The sequence below is a fragment of the Macaca mulatta genome, chromosome 8 (assembly GCF_049350105.2).
Source record: "Macaca mulatta isolate MMU2019108-1 chromosome 8, T2T-MMU8v2.0, whole genome shotgun sequence".
Classification (NCBI taxonomy): domain Eukaryota; kingdom Metazoa; phylum Chordata; class Mammalia; order Primates; family Cercopithecidae; genus Macaca; species Macaca mulatta.
This window is the reverse complement of record NC_133413.1, coordinates 108611549-108628809: the sequence shown is the minus strand read 5'-3', so window position 1 is coordinate 108628809 and position 17261 is coordinate 108611549. Positions and strand designations below refer to the sequence as shown.

General features: G+C 38.3%; 1 protein-coding gene across 2 annotated transcripts in view; it reads left to right on the top strand.

The window, feature by feature from the left end:
- Positions 1-17261, top strand: part of NIPAL2 (NIPA like domain containing 2) — a 101706-nt gene that overhangs the window by 43463 nt on the left and 40982 nt on the right. For both annotated transcript variants that reach the window (XR_013397358.1, XM_001094434.5), the window contains exon 4: positions 8919-8978. Coding sequence is in view for 1 of the 2 variants with exons in the window: in XM_001094434.5 (XP_001094434.1) it covers positions 8919-8978 (60 nt within the window). In the remaining variant the exon portion in view is untranslated. The remainder of the gene's footprint in view (positions 1-8918; positions 8979-17261) is intronic.

The window sequence follows — 17261 nt, the reverse complement described above, 5'->3', positions numbered from 1 at the left end:
TGATCTTGAATAGTTCACCATGGCCCCACAGCCCCTCACCACCATGGCCAGCACCCCCCATCACTACAGCCCACCCTCTCATCACCACAGCCCACCCCTCATCATTACAGCCTATCCCCATTACTATGCCCACTCCCTCATCACTAGAGCCCACCCCCGCATCATTATAGACTACACCCCATCACCACACCCATCCCACTCATCACCAGAGCCCACCCCCTCGTCATTACAGACTACACTCCATCACCATGCCCACCCCCCTCATCACCAGAGCCCACCCCCTCATCATTACAGCCTACCCCCATCACTATGCCCACTCCCTCATCACTAGAGCCCACCCCCGCATCATTACAGACTACATCCCATCACCACGCCCACCCCCTCATCACCAGAGCCCACCCCCCATCATTACAGACTACATCCCATCACCACGCCCAGCCCCCTCATCACCAGAGCCCACCCCTTCAACATTACAGACTACACCCCATCACCACACCCACCCCCCTCATTCACCAGAGCCCATCCCTCTTATTACTATGGCCCACCCTCCTTATTTTATTTTATTTTTTTTGTCTTCAGAGGATTACCTTAAAGGCCCTTATAGGCATTTGAGTTTCTAACCTGTCAACCAAATGTTCTTTTTCTCCCCAGCTGAATCAGATAAGAATATCATGTCTGTAATCACATTTGAGTAAGGTAAAATTAATTGATTGTCTTAGCTTTGGGTTACATTTGTCTTTAAGAAGTGATAATGAAGGGTAAAAAAAACAGAGAGGAACAAAAGTGAACAAAATCATTTAAACAGTTATTGAAATCATTTAAACAGACCCTAAACATTTAAACAGTTATTGAACAGTCTTCTGTACCATTAAGCTTTTAATAAAAAATTATTATTTTAGGGGAAGAGAGTTTAAATAAAAAGCACACATATGTCTTAATGTTACATATTTAAAAAGGGAATACCCATTTACCTATTATTCTACAGACACAGGGTTCTAAACTGATATGTAAAAAGCTGCCCTTGAGCTAAATTGCTAACAGAGAAGTGTGGTATTTAACTTCTCATTTACTAATCCTCATTAGTAGCTATTACAGAAGAACCCAAACCAAGTATTTACAACTTTTCTGAATACTCATGCATCAGGTTAATTTATGGTTGGCTTTTTCTCTCTCGTGACCTGCTATGGGTCTTAGAGCATCAAATAACTCTTCCATAATAACAGCTGGTCTTGGACTGAGTCTCATAAACTGAAGGATATCAGAGAGTATGTGAATGAAGGACAAACCGAGAGTTGATTCCTAAGTAAATCAAGACGCACAAGGAAGCACAAAACCAAGACACATACCTCGCTCTGGGACTGGCACCCTCCCCGACATCATTGGAAGGCACCGGAAACTTGCTTGGTCTTTTACCTGAATCCAAATGCCCATGTATAGGTTTCCTTATGTGAACCTTGATCAAAATGAATCTCCATTTTGATTGCCAACCTAAATGAATTTCCATTTTGATTGCCAACCTAAGTGACACTTAATAGGAGAACAGATGACTCACCAGTAGGAATCAGTCCACTGCAATTGCTGCTGAGAAGCTTCCTGACCTTAAAGCATTAGAGCTTCAAGGGCAACTGGATACATTAAATACGTTAGACTCCTCCATGGAGGTACCATTTTGCACCAGAGGAAAGACTAGAAGAAGGTTGTATGTCCTTTCCACTTATGGATAGTATTCCTGCCGTCTTCCCCCGCCCCACCCCCCATGACTTCTACAGAACCACTCTTTGGATTTTGGCATATTATCTTTTCAAAATTTTTTATTTTTTAATGTAATTTTAAAAATTGTTTTAATTGACAAATAATTTTATATGTTTATGGGGTACAGTGTGGTGTTTTGATAGACATATATGCTGTAAAAATATTACATCAGGCTAATTAACATATTTATCATCTCATCTACTTCTCATTTTGTATGGTTAAAAATATGTAGGCAAAAGACCGGGCGCTGTGGCTCACTCCTGTAATCCTAGCACTTTGGGAGGCCAAGGCGGAAGGATCACAAGGTTACGAGCTCAAAACCAGCCTGGCCAACATAGTGAAACCTCATCTCTACGAAAAATACAAAAATTAGCCGGGCATGGTGGTGGACTCCTATAGTCCCAACTACCTGGGAGGCTGAGGCAGGAGACTCGCTTGAACTTAGGAGGCGGAAGTTGCAGTGAGCCGAGATCGCCAATGCACTCCAGCCTGGGCAAGAGAGCCAGGCTCCGTTTTAAAAATAAATAAATAAATAAAAATTAGGGTGGGTACAGTGGCTTTTGCTGTAATCTCAGCACTTTGGGAGGCCAAAGTAGGAGGATCAGTTGAGCCCAGACGTTTGAGACTAGCCTGGGCAACACAGTGAGACTCTGTGTCTACAAAAAATTGAAAAACTATCCAGGCTAGATTTTAGTACACGGTATTGCCTATAGTCCCAGCTCCTTGGGAGGCTGAGGTGGGAGAATCGTGTGAGCTCAGGAGGTTGAGGCTCCAGTGAGACATGACTGCGCCACTGCACTCCAGCCTGGGTAACAGAAGGAGACACTGTCTCAAAAAAAAAGAACTTTTAAAATCTACTATTTTAGGAATTTTGAAATATGTATTACTGTTAACTTGGTCACCATGCTGTGCAATAGACCACTAAAACTTATTCCTCCTGTCTAAATGAAATTTGATAAATTGGTATATTATCAATGGTACATTACCTTTCGCCTTTTATACCATGGTATACCAATGGTATATTACCTTTCACCTTTTATTTTTTTAATGCATTATGGCCATTGTGGTCTAGTGCTTGACTCTGGAGTCACTGCGTGACATTGTGTAATAAACTTAAACTCTCCAAGCCTCAGCTTCTTTACCTGTAAAATGAGCATAACAATGCCAACTATCTCACTGAGATGTTGGGAGGATAGAAAGAGTTAATTATTCCATGTCAAACCCTTAATAAGTAGAATATTCAGCCACCATTATTATGTATAAATTTTCCTGTCATGATCATTGTATCAATATAATTTTCTACCTCCTTCAACATAATAGCATAAAATTTTCAATATCACTATGTAATTTTCCATAATAAATTCTATTAGCTGCATAATATTCTACTGATTATTGCTGAACATTTAGATTATTCCAGTTTTCCACTATGAAAAATAATTTTGTAATTGACACCTTTAGGCTTGAGACTCTCAGTTTTTTAGAATGCTTCCTTAGAACAGTTCACAGTTGCAGAATTACTAGGTCAAAGAATTTGAACTGTTTGATGCTGTTGATAGATATTGTAAAATCACTCATCAGAAAGTTTGCATCAATTTACAATGACACTAGCAATGTGAGGGCGTACTGACTTTACTTCTTCCCTGTCAATACTCAGCCTTAAAATTGCACGTGGAAAAGAGCACCTGGCTCTAAATTATCTTTATTACTGATGATTTGGACTTTCACGTATGTGTTTGTCTGCTCTCATTTTTTAATTCCTTGTGTTCCTGCCCATTCATTTATCCACCGGGGTTGTGTTTCTTTGCCTACTAGTGGGTATACCTGTTCACACGTATCATCACTAAGTAAAGGAAAGATACTGTGTCAAATCTTGGTGCTTTCAGTTATACGTGCACACATAGACCATGGTCATCTTGGAAAACAGAGGACCTGTCTCTTTTCCCTCAAATACTGAAAGCCACCTGGGAAAACACAAAGAGCACAGCTTGATCCATGCACTCTTATTTCTAATAACTGACTATTTATAAAATGTTCAAGCAAGGAGAATAATTAGAAAGGATGAAGCACAAATGCTTCCTTTCACTGGTTGAGGAAATAAAACTGAGGCTAGCGTGTTAACATGTGCTGTATTCCATAGCTGGTTCTGGAAAGAGCAACACTCAAACCCAGGTGTTCTACACCCCAGCCCAGCACCCAGCCACCTAGGCAGTGTTGTGGAACTTCAGTTCTTCAATAGGACCTTCTTCTTTTCACCTGGAGTGATACTCTGAGTAACAAAACAGTAGGGAAGTCTTTTTGGCTAATTCCTGTCCGTATTCCACTTCCCAGCATCCTCGTGAATCAGCCTCAGCCTTTCCAACTGAGCATTTCCTTAAGGATAATGAAATAAGAATGAGTTGAAGACAGCTCAGCTCAGATTAGACCCCCTTTTGCAAATTTTGTATATCGGCCCCAAGATAAGATGATTCTTGGGTAACTGCAATGGCCATCAATTGTTGATAAGCTTATGGGGAAAGGGTGTCACATTTTATAAACATTTCCCACCTGCCAAGAATAACAGTTCACTGACTATGGGCAGTGAGTTTTGACTGGGAAAATAGCCTGTCTGAAGCAGGGACATTTTATTAACCTGCTAGGACTACTGTGTGCTTAGGAGAGCTCGCATCTTCCTCCTGGTTTTTCTTACATCAATTTTCCCCCCTGAAAAGGTACTTTTTAATAAAGCACCGAGATCAGTGAGCACTCTCTGTAAACCAGTGTCTTCTGAAGGCCAGAGGGAAAAGCATTCATGAGTCTCTGCCCAAACATGTCTCAAACCAAAAATGCACACACAATTGATTGCTTAAGTAAATATCCAGTCATAACTATAGTTTCACCATAGCTAGTACAAATCTGTTTAATTTTGTACTAGCTATGGTGAAACTATAGTTATGACTGGATATTTACCTAAGCAATCAATTGTGTGTTCTGTTTTCATGCTTTTTAAATGATTAATCTTGAAATGTTCTATTTTTGAATATTAAATTTTACTATAGGAATAAAAGTATAATAGAGTTCCCCCTTTTCTAGGTGTTCATTAGGCAATGGTTATTGTTATAGCAACTACCAAAAAGTGTTGAACTTGACAGACCTCTGATTACAAACATATATGAGAGTACTTCAGTTTACATTTTTCTCATTTGAAAAATTTACTACTCTACTTAAAAGTCATGTTATTAGCTATTGCTCAATACTGCCTTTTTGCTCAGCACAGCTCTCATTTTAGCATGTTTTGCAAGATAAATGAGTTGAAAGTAAATGTATCTTAATAGAATGTTCTTTTTTATTGCCTTTTTTACTAGATAAATAAAACTAAAATATCTTTTTGTTCTATTACCTAAAAATTTTGTAGAAAATCTCATGTTCTCTTAAAACAGAAAAAAAAATATTATTAGCTGAATATGGAAGTGCATTAGACTTCTATTATCTTTCAGAAAGGAAGAGTAGCATATTTATGTTTCATAAAATTCTGACAATTATTTTATAGCAATTGATATAATTTGATACAAGTAGTGTACTTCCAGTTTTTTGTTACCAATTATGTCCTTTTTGCTTTTAGCAATGAAATTATTTCCCATATAACATTTTCCCCTCTTCCTTCTGAAAGTAAATGTATTAAGAAACTGTGGCTTAGCAACAAGAAAAGTAAAATGATGTTTTCTTACTTCAAGGGAGCCAATGGGGTATAGTGTACTAGAAAGAGCTCTGGACTGAGAGTAAGGAAATATGGGTGCCTGTTCCAGCTCTGCTGTAATGTAAATGTGTTTTAAATGGATGGCTCAGTGAATAGACAAACAAATTCTTTGGACCTCAGTTTCCCAATTTCAAGTTTAGAACCTGGAGTGGATTATGTCTATGTCTCCTACTAGCTTAAAATCTCCTCATTCCATGTAAGCAATGTTTCCCTTCTTACTATAATCCTTTGTTGTGAAATGGTCACCTCAAGGATTGTTAGAATGGAACACATTTGGGATGTGTTAACGCAGCAACACTTCACCTATTTTTATTGCTAATCTATCTCCTACTTAGAAACATCCCTTACTTAATTACACAGGAAGTCTGGGATTGGAGGGTGGGGTAGGGGTTCAGGTTTTTAATACCTTTTCTCATGCTCTACCATGTGAAATTAGTTTCCCTGGATTATTTTGGTTCAAATCTGAAATAGAAAATTTGCATACATTTTTATACCTATCCCAAATTCATTTCTTAATTTAATGAGCCATGTAGTCATGCATTAGTTTATCTACAGAAAATCTTGCTTTAATGTTTTGAAACCACAACACTCAAACTCATGCCTGATGAGCATTTCCCAGGCCTGGTTTACTCTGTGTGAAGCTTCCTTTCCTATAAGTAACCTGCCCAGGAAAAGTTTTGAAGGACAAAGATCAACCAGAATGAGAAAAAGCTAAGTTGAGACAAAAAAAAAAAAAACCCAACAGAGACAAATAGCATCCCATCTTATCCCGCATGAGGGTTTCTGGTGTGGACTTATTTTGTTTTCAATAAACTGCCAAAATATCAGATATAGTCACATTCAAATTTAACCACACCATCTGTTTAATGGATTATTATACCATTAAAATTATGTCTATGAAGAATTCTTGATGACATGGCAAACTGTAATGTGTTGACTGAGGAAACTGAGAAAATAAATTTGCCACTAAAGTTTGATCTCAACTGAAGAGAAATAAAAACACCAATATATTAACGGCAATTTTCTTTACAGGATGATATTATTTTATGATCATTTTCTTTCCTGTACTTTTGCTTTTAAAAAACAAACAGCAAATCGTTTTTGTTAAAAATTTACAGCATATATTATGTTGCATATTTTTTTGTATTATTACAATTTTGGATTTTCCCATGCCTATACTCATAGAGAAATGGCCCCATAAGAGGAACAACTCAGAGAGGTTCAGTTTAACCCTGATACCTGAGGTGACAGTAGCAGACCGTGGATCGACTGTATGGGAGAGAGTCCAGTAGTGTCACTAATGGGAAGGAGAACAGCTGCAAGGCTGAGATCCCATACTCTCTCATTTCATTTAATGAGCATTTATTGAACACTGTTTATGTGCTAGATACAGCTACTCACTGGAGCTCTTAGAAGAATAAGAAGACATATCTGAGATTAAAAGGAACTGATGGTCTTTCAGGGGAAGACAGGCATATAAATCTAGGTGTGGTGAAAAAGCTATATACAGGGGTCATCAGAGCATACGGGTGGGGTGATCAGCTCAGCCCAGGGGAATCCAGAAGTGACACTTGAGTCTAGAGCTAGTCACAAGGACAGGGGCAGAGCTGGACATGTATAAGCCATTGAGCATGAAACTGCACGGTGGATTCTGGGAATTATAATTACTTCAGTAAGGGTGGACTACAGATTATCAAAGAAATAAAGACAAATGGGACCAAAGCATCAGAAGCAAAATCATAGCTCTTCGAGTGTTCAGCTTGGTAGTGTGACCTTTGTCCTGTAGACCAGCCACTTAGGGGTTGAAAGCAGTGCATTTACATCAGATTTGCATTTTAGAGTGATTACTCTGGTGGTGGTATGGGGAAAGGGGAAAAGGGGGAAATGTGAGGTCAGAGAGAAGCTAATGGTCTAAGCCAGAGGAGAAGCTGCCCTGAGCTTGGGACAGGGCTGGTGATCACAGCAATGAAGATTCGGGAACAGACCTAACAGAGAAGGAAATAAGTCTGGTTGCAGTGGCTCACGCCTGTAATCCCAATACTTTGGGAGGTCGAGGCAGGAGGATCACTTGAGCCCAGGAGTTTGATGCCAGCCTGGGCAACATAGTGAGACCCCATTTCTACAAAAAAAGATTTTTAATTGGCTGGGAGGGTGGCGTAAGCCTGTGGATCGTTTGAGCCTAGGAGTGCAATGTTGCAGTGAGTTATGATCTTGCCACTGCACTCCAGCCTGGGCAAAAGAACAAAATCCAGGCCGGGCGCGGTGGCTCAAGCCTGTAATCCCAGCACTCTGGGAGGCCGAGGCGGGCGGATCACGAGGTCAGGAGATCGAGACCATCCTGGCTAACACGGTGAAACCCCGTCTCTACTAAAAAAAATACAAAAAACTAGCCGGGCGAGGTGGCGGGCGCCTGTAGTCCCAGCTATTCGGGAGGCTGAGGCAGGAGAATGGCGTAAACCCGGGAGGCGGAGCTTGCAGTGAGCTGAGATCCGGCCACTGCACTCCAGCCCGGGCGACAGAGGGAGACTCCGTCTCAAAAAAAAAAAAAAAAAAAAAAAGAACAAAATCCTGTCTCAAAAAAAAAGAAAAAAATAGAAAGTGGACTACAGACTTTGACCCAGTGACCTGTTGGATGTGGATCGTCAAATAGAAAAGAAATAGGAGAAGTCCTGGGATTCTGGTGTTAGTAAGTAGATACAGGAATTGTCAGAACAGGAATTATGGGAGGAAATGCTGGGAAATCATGAGTTTCCGTTTAGCACATATTTAAAGTTCTTCCTGTCCTTTCTTTCTTTCTTTTTTTTTTTTTTTTTTTTTTTTGAGACAGGATCTCCTTCTGTCACTGAGGCTGCAGTGCAGTGGTGCCATCATGGCTCACTACAGCCTCAATCTCCCAGGCTCAAGAAATCCACTCACCTTAGCCTCCCCAGTAGCTGGGACTACAGGCCCATGCCATCATGCCTGGCTAATTTTTTGTATTTTAAGTAGAGATGGGGTGTTTCACTATGTTGCCCTGGCTTATCTTGAACTCCTGGACTCAAGTGATCCTCCCAAAGTGCTGAGCCTTACAGGCGTGAGGCACTGCACCCTGCCCCATCCTTCTTTCTTTCCTTCCTTTCTATCTCTTCCTGTCTTTCTACCCCTTCCTGCTCTGCCTTTCTTCTTTCTTTCCATTCGTTTGTTCTGTCATTTAGTAAACCTTTATTAAGCCCTCACAATATACAAGACACATCCGTTGTAAACCACACCAATTTTCACATATCCTCAGCCACAGGGGGAAGAAAGGCCTTTTTATAGCCACAACTGCTGAATGTCTCTGATCAGGACATAGCTCATCAGGCGTAAGACACAAATTGCTTAACTTCTTTCGAAAGGCATTGCGTAATAGACACTTTTATATTGGAACTACCACTAATGGCCATTTTCTTTCTAGGTAGTGCCATTATTTCTGTTACATTTCTGAAAGACAATTTGAGAGCCTCAGATTTACTAGGTAAGTAATTATTTAATTCATGTAATTGCAGCGTTGCTTGATCAGGAAATAAATAATACTATCCGTAAAAAGTATGTGCAATAAAAACTGGAAACAAATTACTGAAATGGGTGTAAGTCTCATTTAGAGACAAGCATTATTCTGTCTTGGAGCTGCCATCTCTTCTCACATGAAATACTTCCATTTCTATTGTGACCACTGCTAAATGTGATCAATTTTTGCTATAGCAAATTATTAATTAATAATTATAATGAATTATTATAAAATAATTGATAATGGATTATTATATTAATCAATTGAGTGGATTATATTATTATAATGCATTGAATTATAATTTCATGTCATTTTATTATTATAATAACCCATTAAAATACAAATACTTTAGGCACTTTAAATAAAACAATGCCTCCCCTCTTCCAGGGAGATCATATTTTTTTTTAAATTTGAGCTCTAAATGTGACACTAGTGTTGGTATGTTGAGCATTTGTATATTTTATAATGGGTCTTTATAATAATATTAATGTTATAAAATTGTATGAACACAATAAAATTCAATGAAAACATCTGTGTTACCTAATAGACTACCACACTCCAAAGGATATATTTGTTATGTTGTTACAAGAAAGTATTGCATAAAAATGAAAACCACAAAAAATTTGCTGCACCAACTAACTACAATTTATATTTGGCTTTTCCCAAAAGTAGCACAGAACATTGTTCTTAAATATTTTATTTGGACATATAGTTATTAATGGAAAATGACAGTAGCCTTCTTGGCTGTAAGAAACATTTCTGATGTATGGCAAAGCCATCATTTATGTATTGCATTTTCCAGCTATTGTTGGACATATCATTGGTGAGAAGAATTATAGAGAATCATATTTTCTTCTGTGACACAATCCTGTTTGAATTGCTGCTGACATATGATAATGAATACAAATACTTTAGGCACTTTAAATAAAACAATGCCTCCCCTCTTCCAGGGAGATCATATTTTTTAAAATTTTGAGCTCTAAATGTGACACCAGTGTTGGTATGTTGAGCATTTGTTTTCCCTGATCATGTTTCCCTTGAGCATAATGTCTTGAAAATGTTTTCTCTTTTTCTTTTCCTCCTTGGTTTGATTCTGCTAGCAGAGTTTTTAGTCAACATTGTCAAATTCTTCATGGTTAAATGTTTTTCTAAATGCATTCATATGTGGATTCTATCTCTCCCAACATACTATTTTTCGATACCCTTTTTAATATAATGTGGTTTGTAGAATCATTTGTGGAAGATGTATGGACTCAGAAATAAGAATGGCCAATGCCTGATGCAGTGGCTGATGCCTATAATCCCAGCACTTTGGGAGACCGAGGCAAATGGATTGCTTGAGTCCAGGAGTTCAAGACCAGCTTGGGCAACATGGCAAAACCCCATCTCTACTATATATATATATATAAAATAGCCAGGTGTGGTGGCATGCACCTGTAGTCGCAGCTACTTGGGAGGCTGAGGCAGGAGGATCACCTGAGCCTGGGAGGACAAGGCTGCAGTGAACCAAGATTGCACCACTGCACTCCAGCCTGGGCAACCTGAGTGAGACCCTATCTCAAAAAGAAAAAAAAAAATGGTAATGACCATCGATGCTAGAAAGAAACTGCATCAACTAATGAGCAAAATAACCAGCTAACATCACAATGACAGGATCAAATTCACACATAACACTATTAACCTTAAATGTAAAAGGGCTAAATGCACCAATTAAAAGACACAGACTGGCAAATTGGGTAAAGAATCAAGACCCATCAGTGTACTGTATTCAGGAGACCCATCTCACATGCAGAGACACACATAGGCTCAAAATAAAGGGTTGGAGAAAGATCTACCAAGAAAATGGAAAACAAAAAAAGGCAGGGGTTGCAATCCTAGTCTCTAATAAAACAGACTCTAAATGAACAAAGATCAAAAGAGACAAAGAAGGCCATGGTAAAGGGTAAAGGGATCAATTCAACAAGAAGAGCTAACTATCCTAAATATATATGCACCCAATACAGGAGCACCCAGATTCATAAAGCAAGTCCTTAGAGACCTACAAAGAGACTTAGACTCCCAAACAGTAATAATGGGAGACTTTAGCACCCCACTGTCAACATTAGACAGATAAATGAGACAGAAAGTTAACAAGGATATCCAGGACTTGAACTCAGCTCTGCACCAAGCAGACCTAATAGACATCTACAGAATTCTCCACCCCAAATCAACAGAATATATATTCTTCTCAGCACCACATAGCACTTATACCAAAACTGACCACATAGTTAGAAGTAAAGCACCCTCAGCAAATGTAAAAGAACAGAAATTATAACAAAGTGTCTCTCAGACCACAGCGCAATCAAACTAGAACTCAGGATTAAGAAATTCACTCAAAACCACTCAACTACATGGAAAATGAACAGCCTGCTCCTGAATGACTACTGGGTACATAACGAAATGAAGGCAGAAATAAAGATGTTCTTTGAAACCAATGAGAACAAAGATACAACATACCAGAATCTCTGGGATACATTTAAAGCAGTGTGGAGAGGGAAATTTATAGCACTAAATGCCCACGAGAGAAAGCAGGAAAGATCTAAAACTGACACCCTAACATCACAATTAAAGGAACTAGAGAAGTAAGAGCAAACACATTCAAAATCTAGCAGAAGGCAAGAAATAACTAAAATCAGAGCAGAACTGAAGGAGATAGAGACATAAAAAACCCTTCAAGAATCAATGAATCCAGGAGCTGGTTTTTTGAAAAGATCAACAAAATTGATAGACCACTAGCAAGACTAATAAAGAAGAAGAATCAAATAGACACAATAAAAAATGATAAAGGGGATATCACCACCGACCCCACAGAAATACAAACTACCATCAGAGAATACTATAAACATACTATAAACACTTCTACGCAAAGAAACTAGAAAACCTAGAGGAAATGGATAAATTCCTGGACACATACACTCTCCCAAGACTAAACCAGGAAGAAGTTGAATCCCTGAATAGACCAATAACAGGCTCTGAAATTGAGGCAATAATTAACAGCCTACCAACCAAAAAAAGTCCAGGACCAGACAGATTCACAGCCGAATTCTACAGAGGTACAAGGAGGAGCTGGTACCATTCCTTCTGAAACTATTCCAATCAACAGAAAAAGAGGGAATCCTCCCTAACTCATTTTATGAGGCCAGCATCATCCTGATACCAAAGCCTGGCAGAGATACAACAAAAAAAGAGAATTTGAGACCAATATCCTTGATGAACATTGAAGGAAAAATCCTCAATAAAATACTGGCAAACTGAATCCAGCAGCACATCAAAAAGCTTATCCACCATGATCAAGTGGGCTTCATCCCTGGGATGCAAGGCTGGTTCAACATACACAAATCAATAAACGTAATCCAGCATATAAACAGAACCAAAGACAAAAACCACGTGATTATCTCAATAGAGGCAGAAAATGCCTCTGACAAAATTCAACAGCCCTTCATGCTAAAAACTCTCAATAAATTCAGTATTGATGGAACGTATCTCAAAATAATAAGAGCTATTTATGACAAACCCATAGCCAATATCATACTGAATGGGCAAAAACTGGAAGCATTCCCTTTGAAAACTGGCACAAGACAAGGATGCCCTCTCTCACCACTCCTATTCAACATAGTGTTGGAAGTTCTGGCCAGGGCAATCAGGCAGGAGAAAGAAATAAAGGGTATTCAATTAGGAAAAGAGGAAGTCAAATTGTCCCTCTTTGCAGATGACATGATTGTATACTTAGAAAACCCCATCATCTCAGCCCAAAATCTCCTTAAGCTGATAAGCAACTTCAGCAAAGTCTCAGGATACAAAATCAATGTACAAAAATCACAAGCATTCTTATACACCAATAACAGACAAACAGAGAGTCAAATCATGAGTAAACTCCCATTCACATTGCTCCAAAGAGAATAAAATACCTAGGAATCCAACTTACAAGGGCCTCTTCAAGAAGAACTACAAACCACTGCTCAACGAAATAAAAGAGGATACAAACAAATAGAAGAGCATTCCATGCTCATGGATAGGAAAAATCAATATCGTGAAAATGGCCATACTGCCCAAGGTAATTTATAGATTCAATGCCATCACCATCAAGCTACCATTGACTTTCTTCACAGGATTGGAAAAAATGACTTTAAAGTTCATATGGAACCAAAAAAGAGCCCGCATTGCCAAGACAATCCTAAGCCAAAAGAACAAAGCTGGAGGCATCATGCTACCTGACTTCGAACTATACTACAAGGCTACAGTAACCAAAACAGCATGGTACTGGTACCAAAACAGAGATATAGACCAATGGAACAGAACAGAGTCCTCAGAAATAATACCACACATCTACAACCATCTGATCTTTGACAAACCTGGCAAAAACAAGAAATGGGGAAAAGATTCCCTATTTAATAAATGGTGCTGGGAAAACTGGGTAGCCATATGTAGAAAGCTGAAACTGGATCCCTTCTTTACACCTTATACAAAAATTAATGGTTTTAGGTCTAACTTAAATGTTAGACCTAAAACCATAAAAACCCTAGAAGAAAACCTAGACAATACCATTCAGGACATAGGCATGGGCAAGGACTTCATGTATAAAGCACCAAAAGCAACGGCAACAAAAGCCAAAATTGACAAATGGGATCTAATTAAACTAAAGAGCTTCTGCACAGCAAAAGAAACTACCATCAGAGTGAACAGGCAACCTACAGAATGGGAGAAAATTTTTGCAATCTACTCATCTGATGAAGGGCTAATATCCAGAACCTACAAAGAACTCAATCAAATTTACAAGAAAAAAACAAACAACCCCATCAAAAAGTGGGCAAAGGATATGAACAGACACTTCTCAAAAGAAGACATTTATGCAGCCAACAGACACATGAAAAAATGCTCATCATCACTGGCCATCAGAGAAATGCAAATCAAAACCACAATGAGATACCATCTCACACCAGTTAGAATGGTGATCATTAAAAAGTCAGGAAACAACAGGTGCTGGAGAGGATGTGGAGAAATAGGAACACTTTTACACTGTTGGTGGGACTGTAAACTAGTTCAATCATTGTGGAAGACAGTGTGGCGATTCCTCAGGATCTAGAACTAGAAATACCATTTGATCCAGCCATCCCATTACTGGATATATACCCAAAGGATTATAAATCATGTGCTATAAAGGCACTTGCACATGTATGTTTATTATGGCACTATTCACAATAGCAAAGACTTGGAACCAACCCAAATATACCTCAGTTATAGACTGGATTAAGAAAATGTGGCACATATACACCATGGACTACTATGCAGCCATACAAAAGGATGAGCTCATGTCCTTTGTAGGGACATGGATGCAGCTGGAAACCATCATTCTCAGCAAACTATCACAAGGACAAAAAACCAAACACCACATGTTCTCACTTATAGGTGGTAATTGAATAATGAGAACACTTGGACACAGGAAGGGGAATATCACACACCAGGCCTGTTGTGGGGTGGGGGAAGGAGGGAGGGATAGCATTAGGAGGTATACCTAATGTAAATGACGAGTTAATGGGTGCAGCACACCAACATGGCACATGTATACATATGTAACAAACCTGCACGTTGTGCACATGTACCCTAGAACTTAAAGTATAATAAAAAAAAAAAAAAAGAAAAAAGGTGAAAAAAAATTACCAATACCTGAGTTTTATAAGCTAAAAATTAGTTCCTAGATACATTATTTTTCTCATTTATCAAGTGACTTAAGGGAACTTTCAATCCTTTTATCTAATATCTGTCATCTTTTATAGTTAATGGTTGAATAATGATGAAATTAACCTAAGGTATTTAATGACAGAATGCAGATATAAAGGGGGATTTGCAAACTAATCTTGAATATTAGTGATAAAAAGATGATTAAGACAGAATTCCTGTCCTCAAATAATTTATAGGCCATGATAAAATATATTCATAAATAAGTTTTTTTTAAGTAGAAAAGGATATGTGCCATAATGCCATGAGTCTTTAATTTAGAAGTGTTTCTGAATCAGCATTGCTGAGATTTTGGGCCAGATCATTCTTCATTGTAGGGGCTGCCCTGTGCATTGTAAGATCTTTAAGATCCCTCCTGACCTTTACCCACTAGATCCCTCTAACATCCTCCCACTCAGTTATGACAACCAAAAATGTCTCCAAACATTCCAAAATGTCCCCTAGGGGACAAAACACTCAGGTTTAGCTCTGTTCTTCTCTAGCTGAGAAGATCAGAGAGAATTTTTTACAGCAGAGATAACATTTGAATTGGTTCTGACAGCTGGGCAGGACAGGCATAGGCTACATCCAATAATTTGAAGGAGGCCATACAGAGGGAATAACATGAGAAATGTTAACAAAGGTACGAAAAGGTAAAGTAAATTTCTATTTCATACTCCACCATAACTCCTGCCTGTAAGGCTTAGGAAAAAAGTAAATGCAAGTTGTAACTATGGAAAGGAAGAAATAAAAATATCAATATGTACAGTTTATTTTATTATATACTTAGAGAACGCATTATCAACTAAACAATAAACCAGCTCTCAACATTAAAGGATCTAAATTAAACTGACTCTCATAACTTCAGATCTGGATTCAACTCTGGCTATCAACTGTATGGGCAACCTAGTATTACTTAACTTCTCTAAGCCTCACTTTTCTGACAAATATATAAGATAGTTTTGAAGATCAAATTAATTAATTCATATATAAGTACTTTGAAAAATGCAAAGCTTTGTCAATATAATTGTCATAATTTCTATTACCACTTTCATTGCTGAGAGATTCCTAAGAGGTAATACTAAAAATGCAATATAAGGAAGGGGAAATACACACACACACACACACACACACACACACACACACACACATATCAAGAAAACAAACTAACAAAATAAAACTTTTAAGTAATTATTTGGGATTCTTTGCTAATTCCTCACCTTTTTTTTTTTCTTTTGAGATAGAGTCTTGCTCTTTTGCCCAGGCTGGTGTGTAGTGGCGTGATCTCAGCTTACTGCAACCTCCACCTCCTGGGTTTAAGCAATTCTCCTGCCTCAGACTCCCAAGTAGCTGGGATTACAGGCACATGCCACTATGCTCGACTAATTTTTGTATTTTTAGTAGAGACAGGGTTTCACCATGTTATCCAGGCTTGTCTCAAACTCCTGACCTCATGATCCACACACCTCTGCCTCCCAAAGTGCTGGGATTACAGGTGTGAGCTATCGCACCTGGCCTACCTCCTCATCTTTTAAAAGCAGCTAACATTTATTAAACATTTACTCTTGCCAAATACTATGTTAAGTGTTTTGCATGGATTATCTCATTTAAATGTAGGAACAATCCATTTACAGAAGCAAAATCTGATACTTAGAAAGGTTAAGTAACCTGCCCAAGGTCATAACTAGTACATGATGGACCAGTATCCTAAAAATGGCAATCTGGTATAGCTATAGTATAAAGTTAGGGTGAGTCTTTAGTATCAGAAAGCTGTTATGTAACCTTATATAACCTTTCTCTTTTTTCTTTTTTAAGGCTACACTGGAGGAACCTTATGTAACCTTTGCAAAGTTACATAAGCTTTTTAAGCTTCAATTTTCTAATCTTTAAAATAAAGATAATATTATATACCTTACAGGATTAAATGAGTTCATATATGTAAAACTCTTACAACAGAGCCTATCACATAATGTGTTCAATAATATTAGCTATAATTGTCATTATTACTACTACCACCACCCCCCACCACTGTACTCTACTAATTAATCAGAGGAAACCTTGATTAGGACATTTTTGCACACTTTAGGAATCCAGGTAATCTTTCCCACAACTCTGATTGGGTGCTTTGTTTTGTTTTTTCCTACCTAACTTAATGCTTTTGGAGTAGGGCCATGTAACTCATAAGTCACATTTATTTCATACCATAGTTAAACATGACCAATTTTTGCCTTTAATCTAGTGTCCTAGGAATGAAAAAAGGGTTGAGTCACCTATTCTATACCCTTGCCTCCAACAAGTGATATCCTAAGATTATCATTATCTGAGATGTAGCAACCCACTTCATACCTACGGAAGTCCAAGGAAGGACTTTTCCCAACCCCTCTCTCAGAAATGTGTCAAGTCACGTGTATTTGCTCTGAGCCTTTGTTGCTGTTGCCTTGAGAAAATGTAGCTTTTCCTGTTAAAAGCAAAAAAAAAAAAAAAGCGTCTTTTACT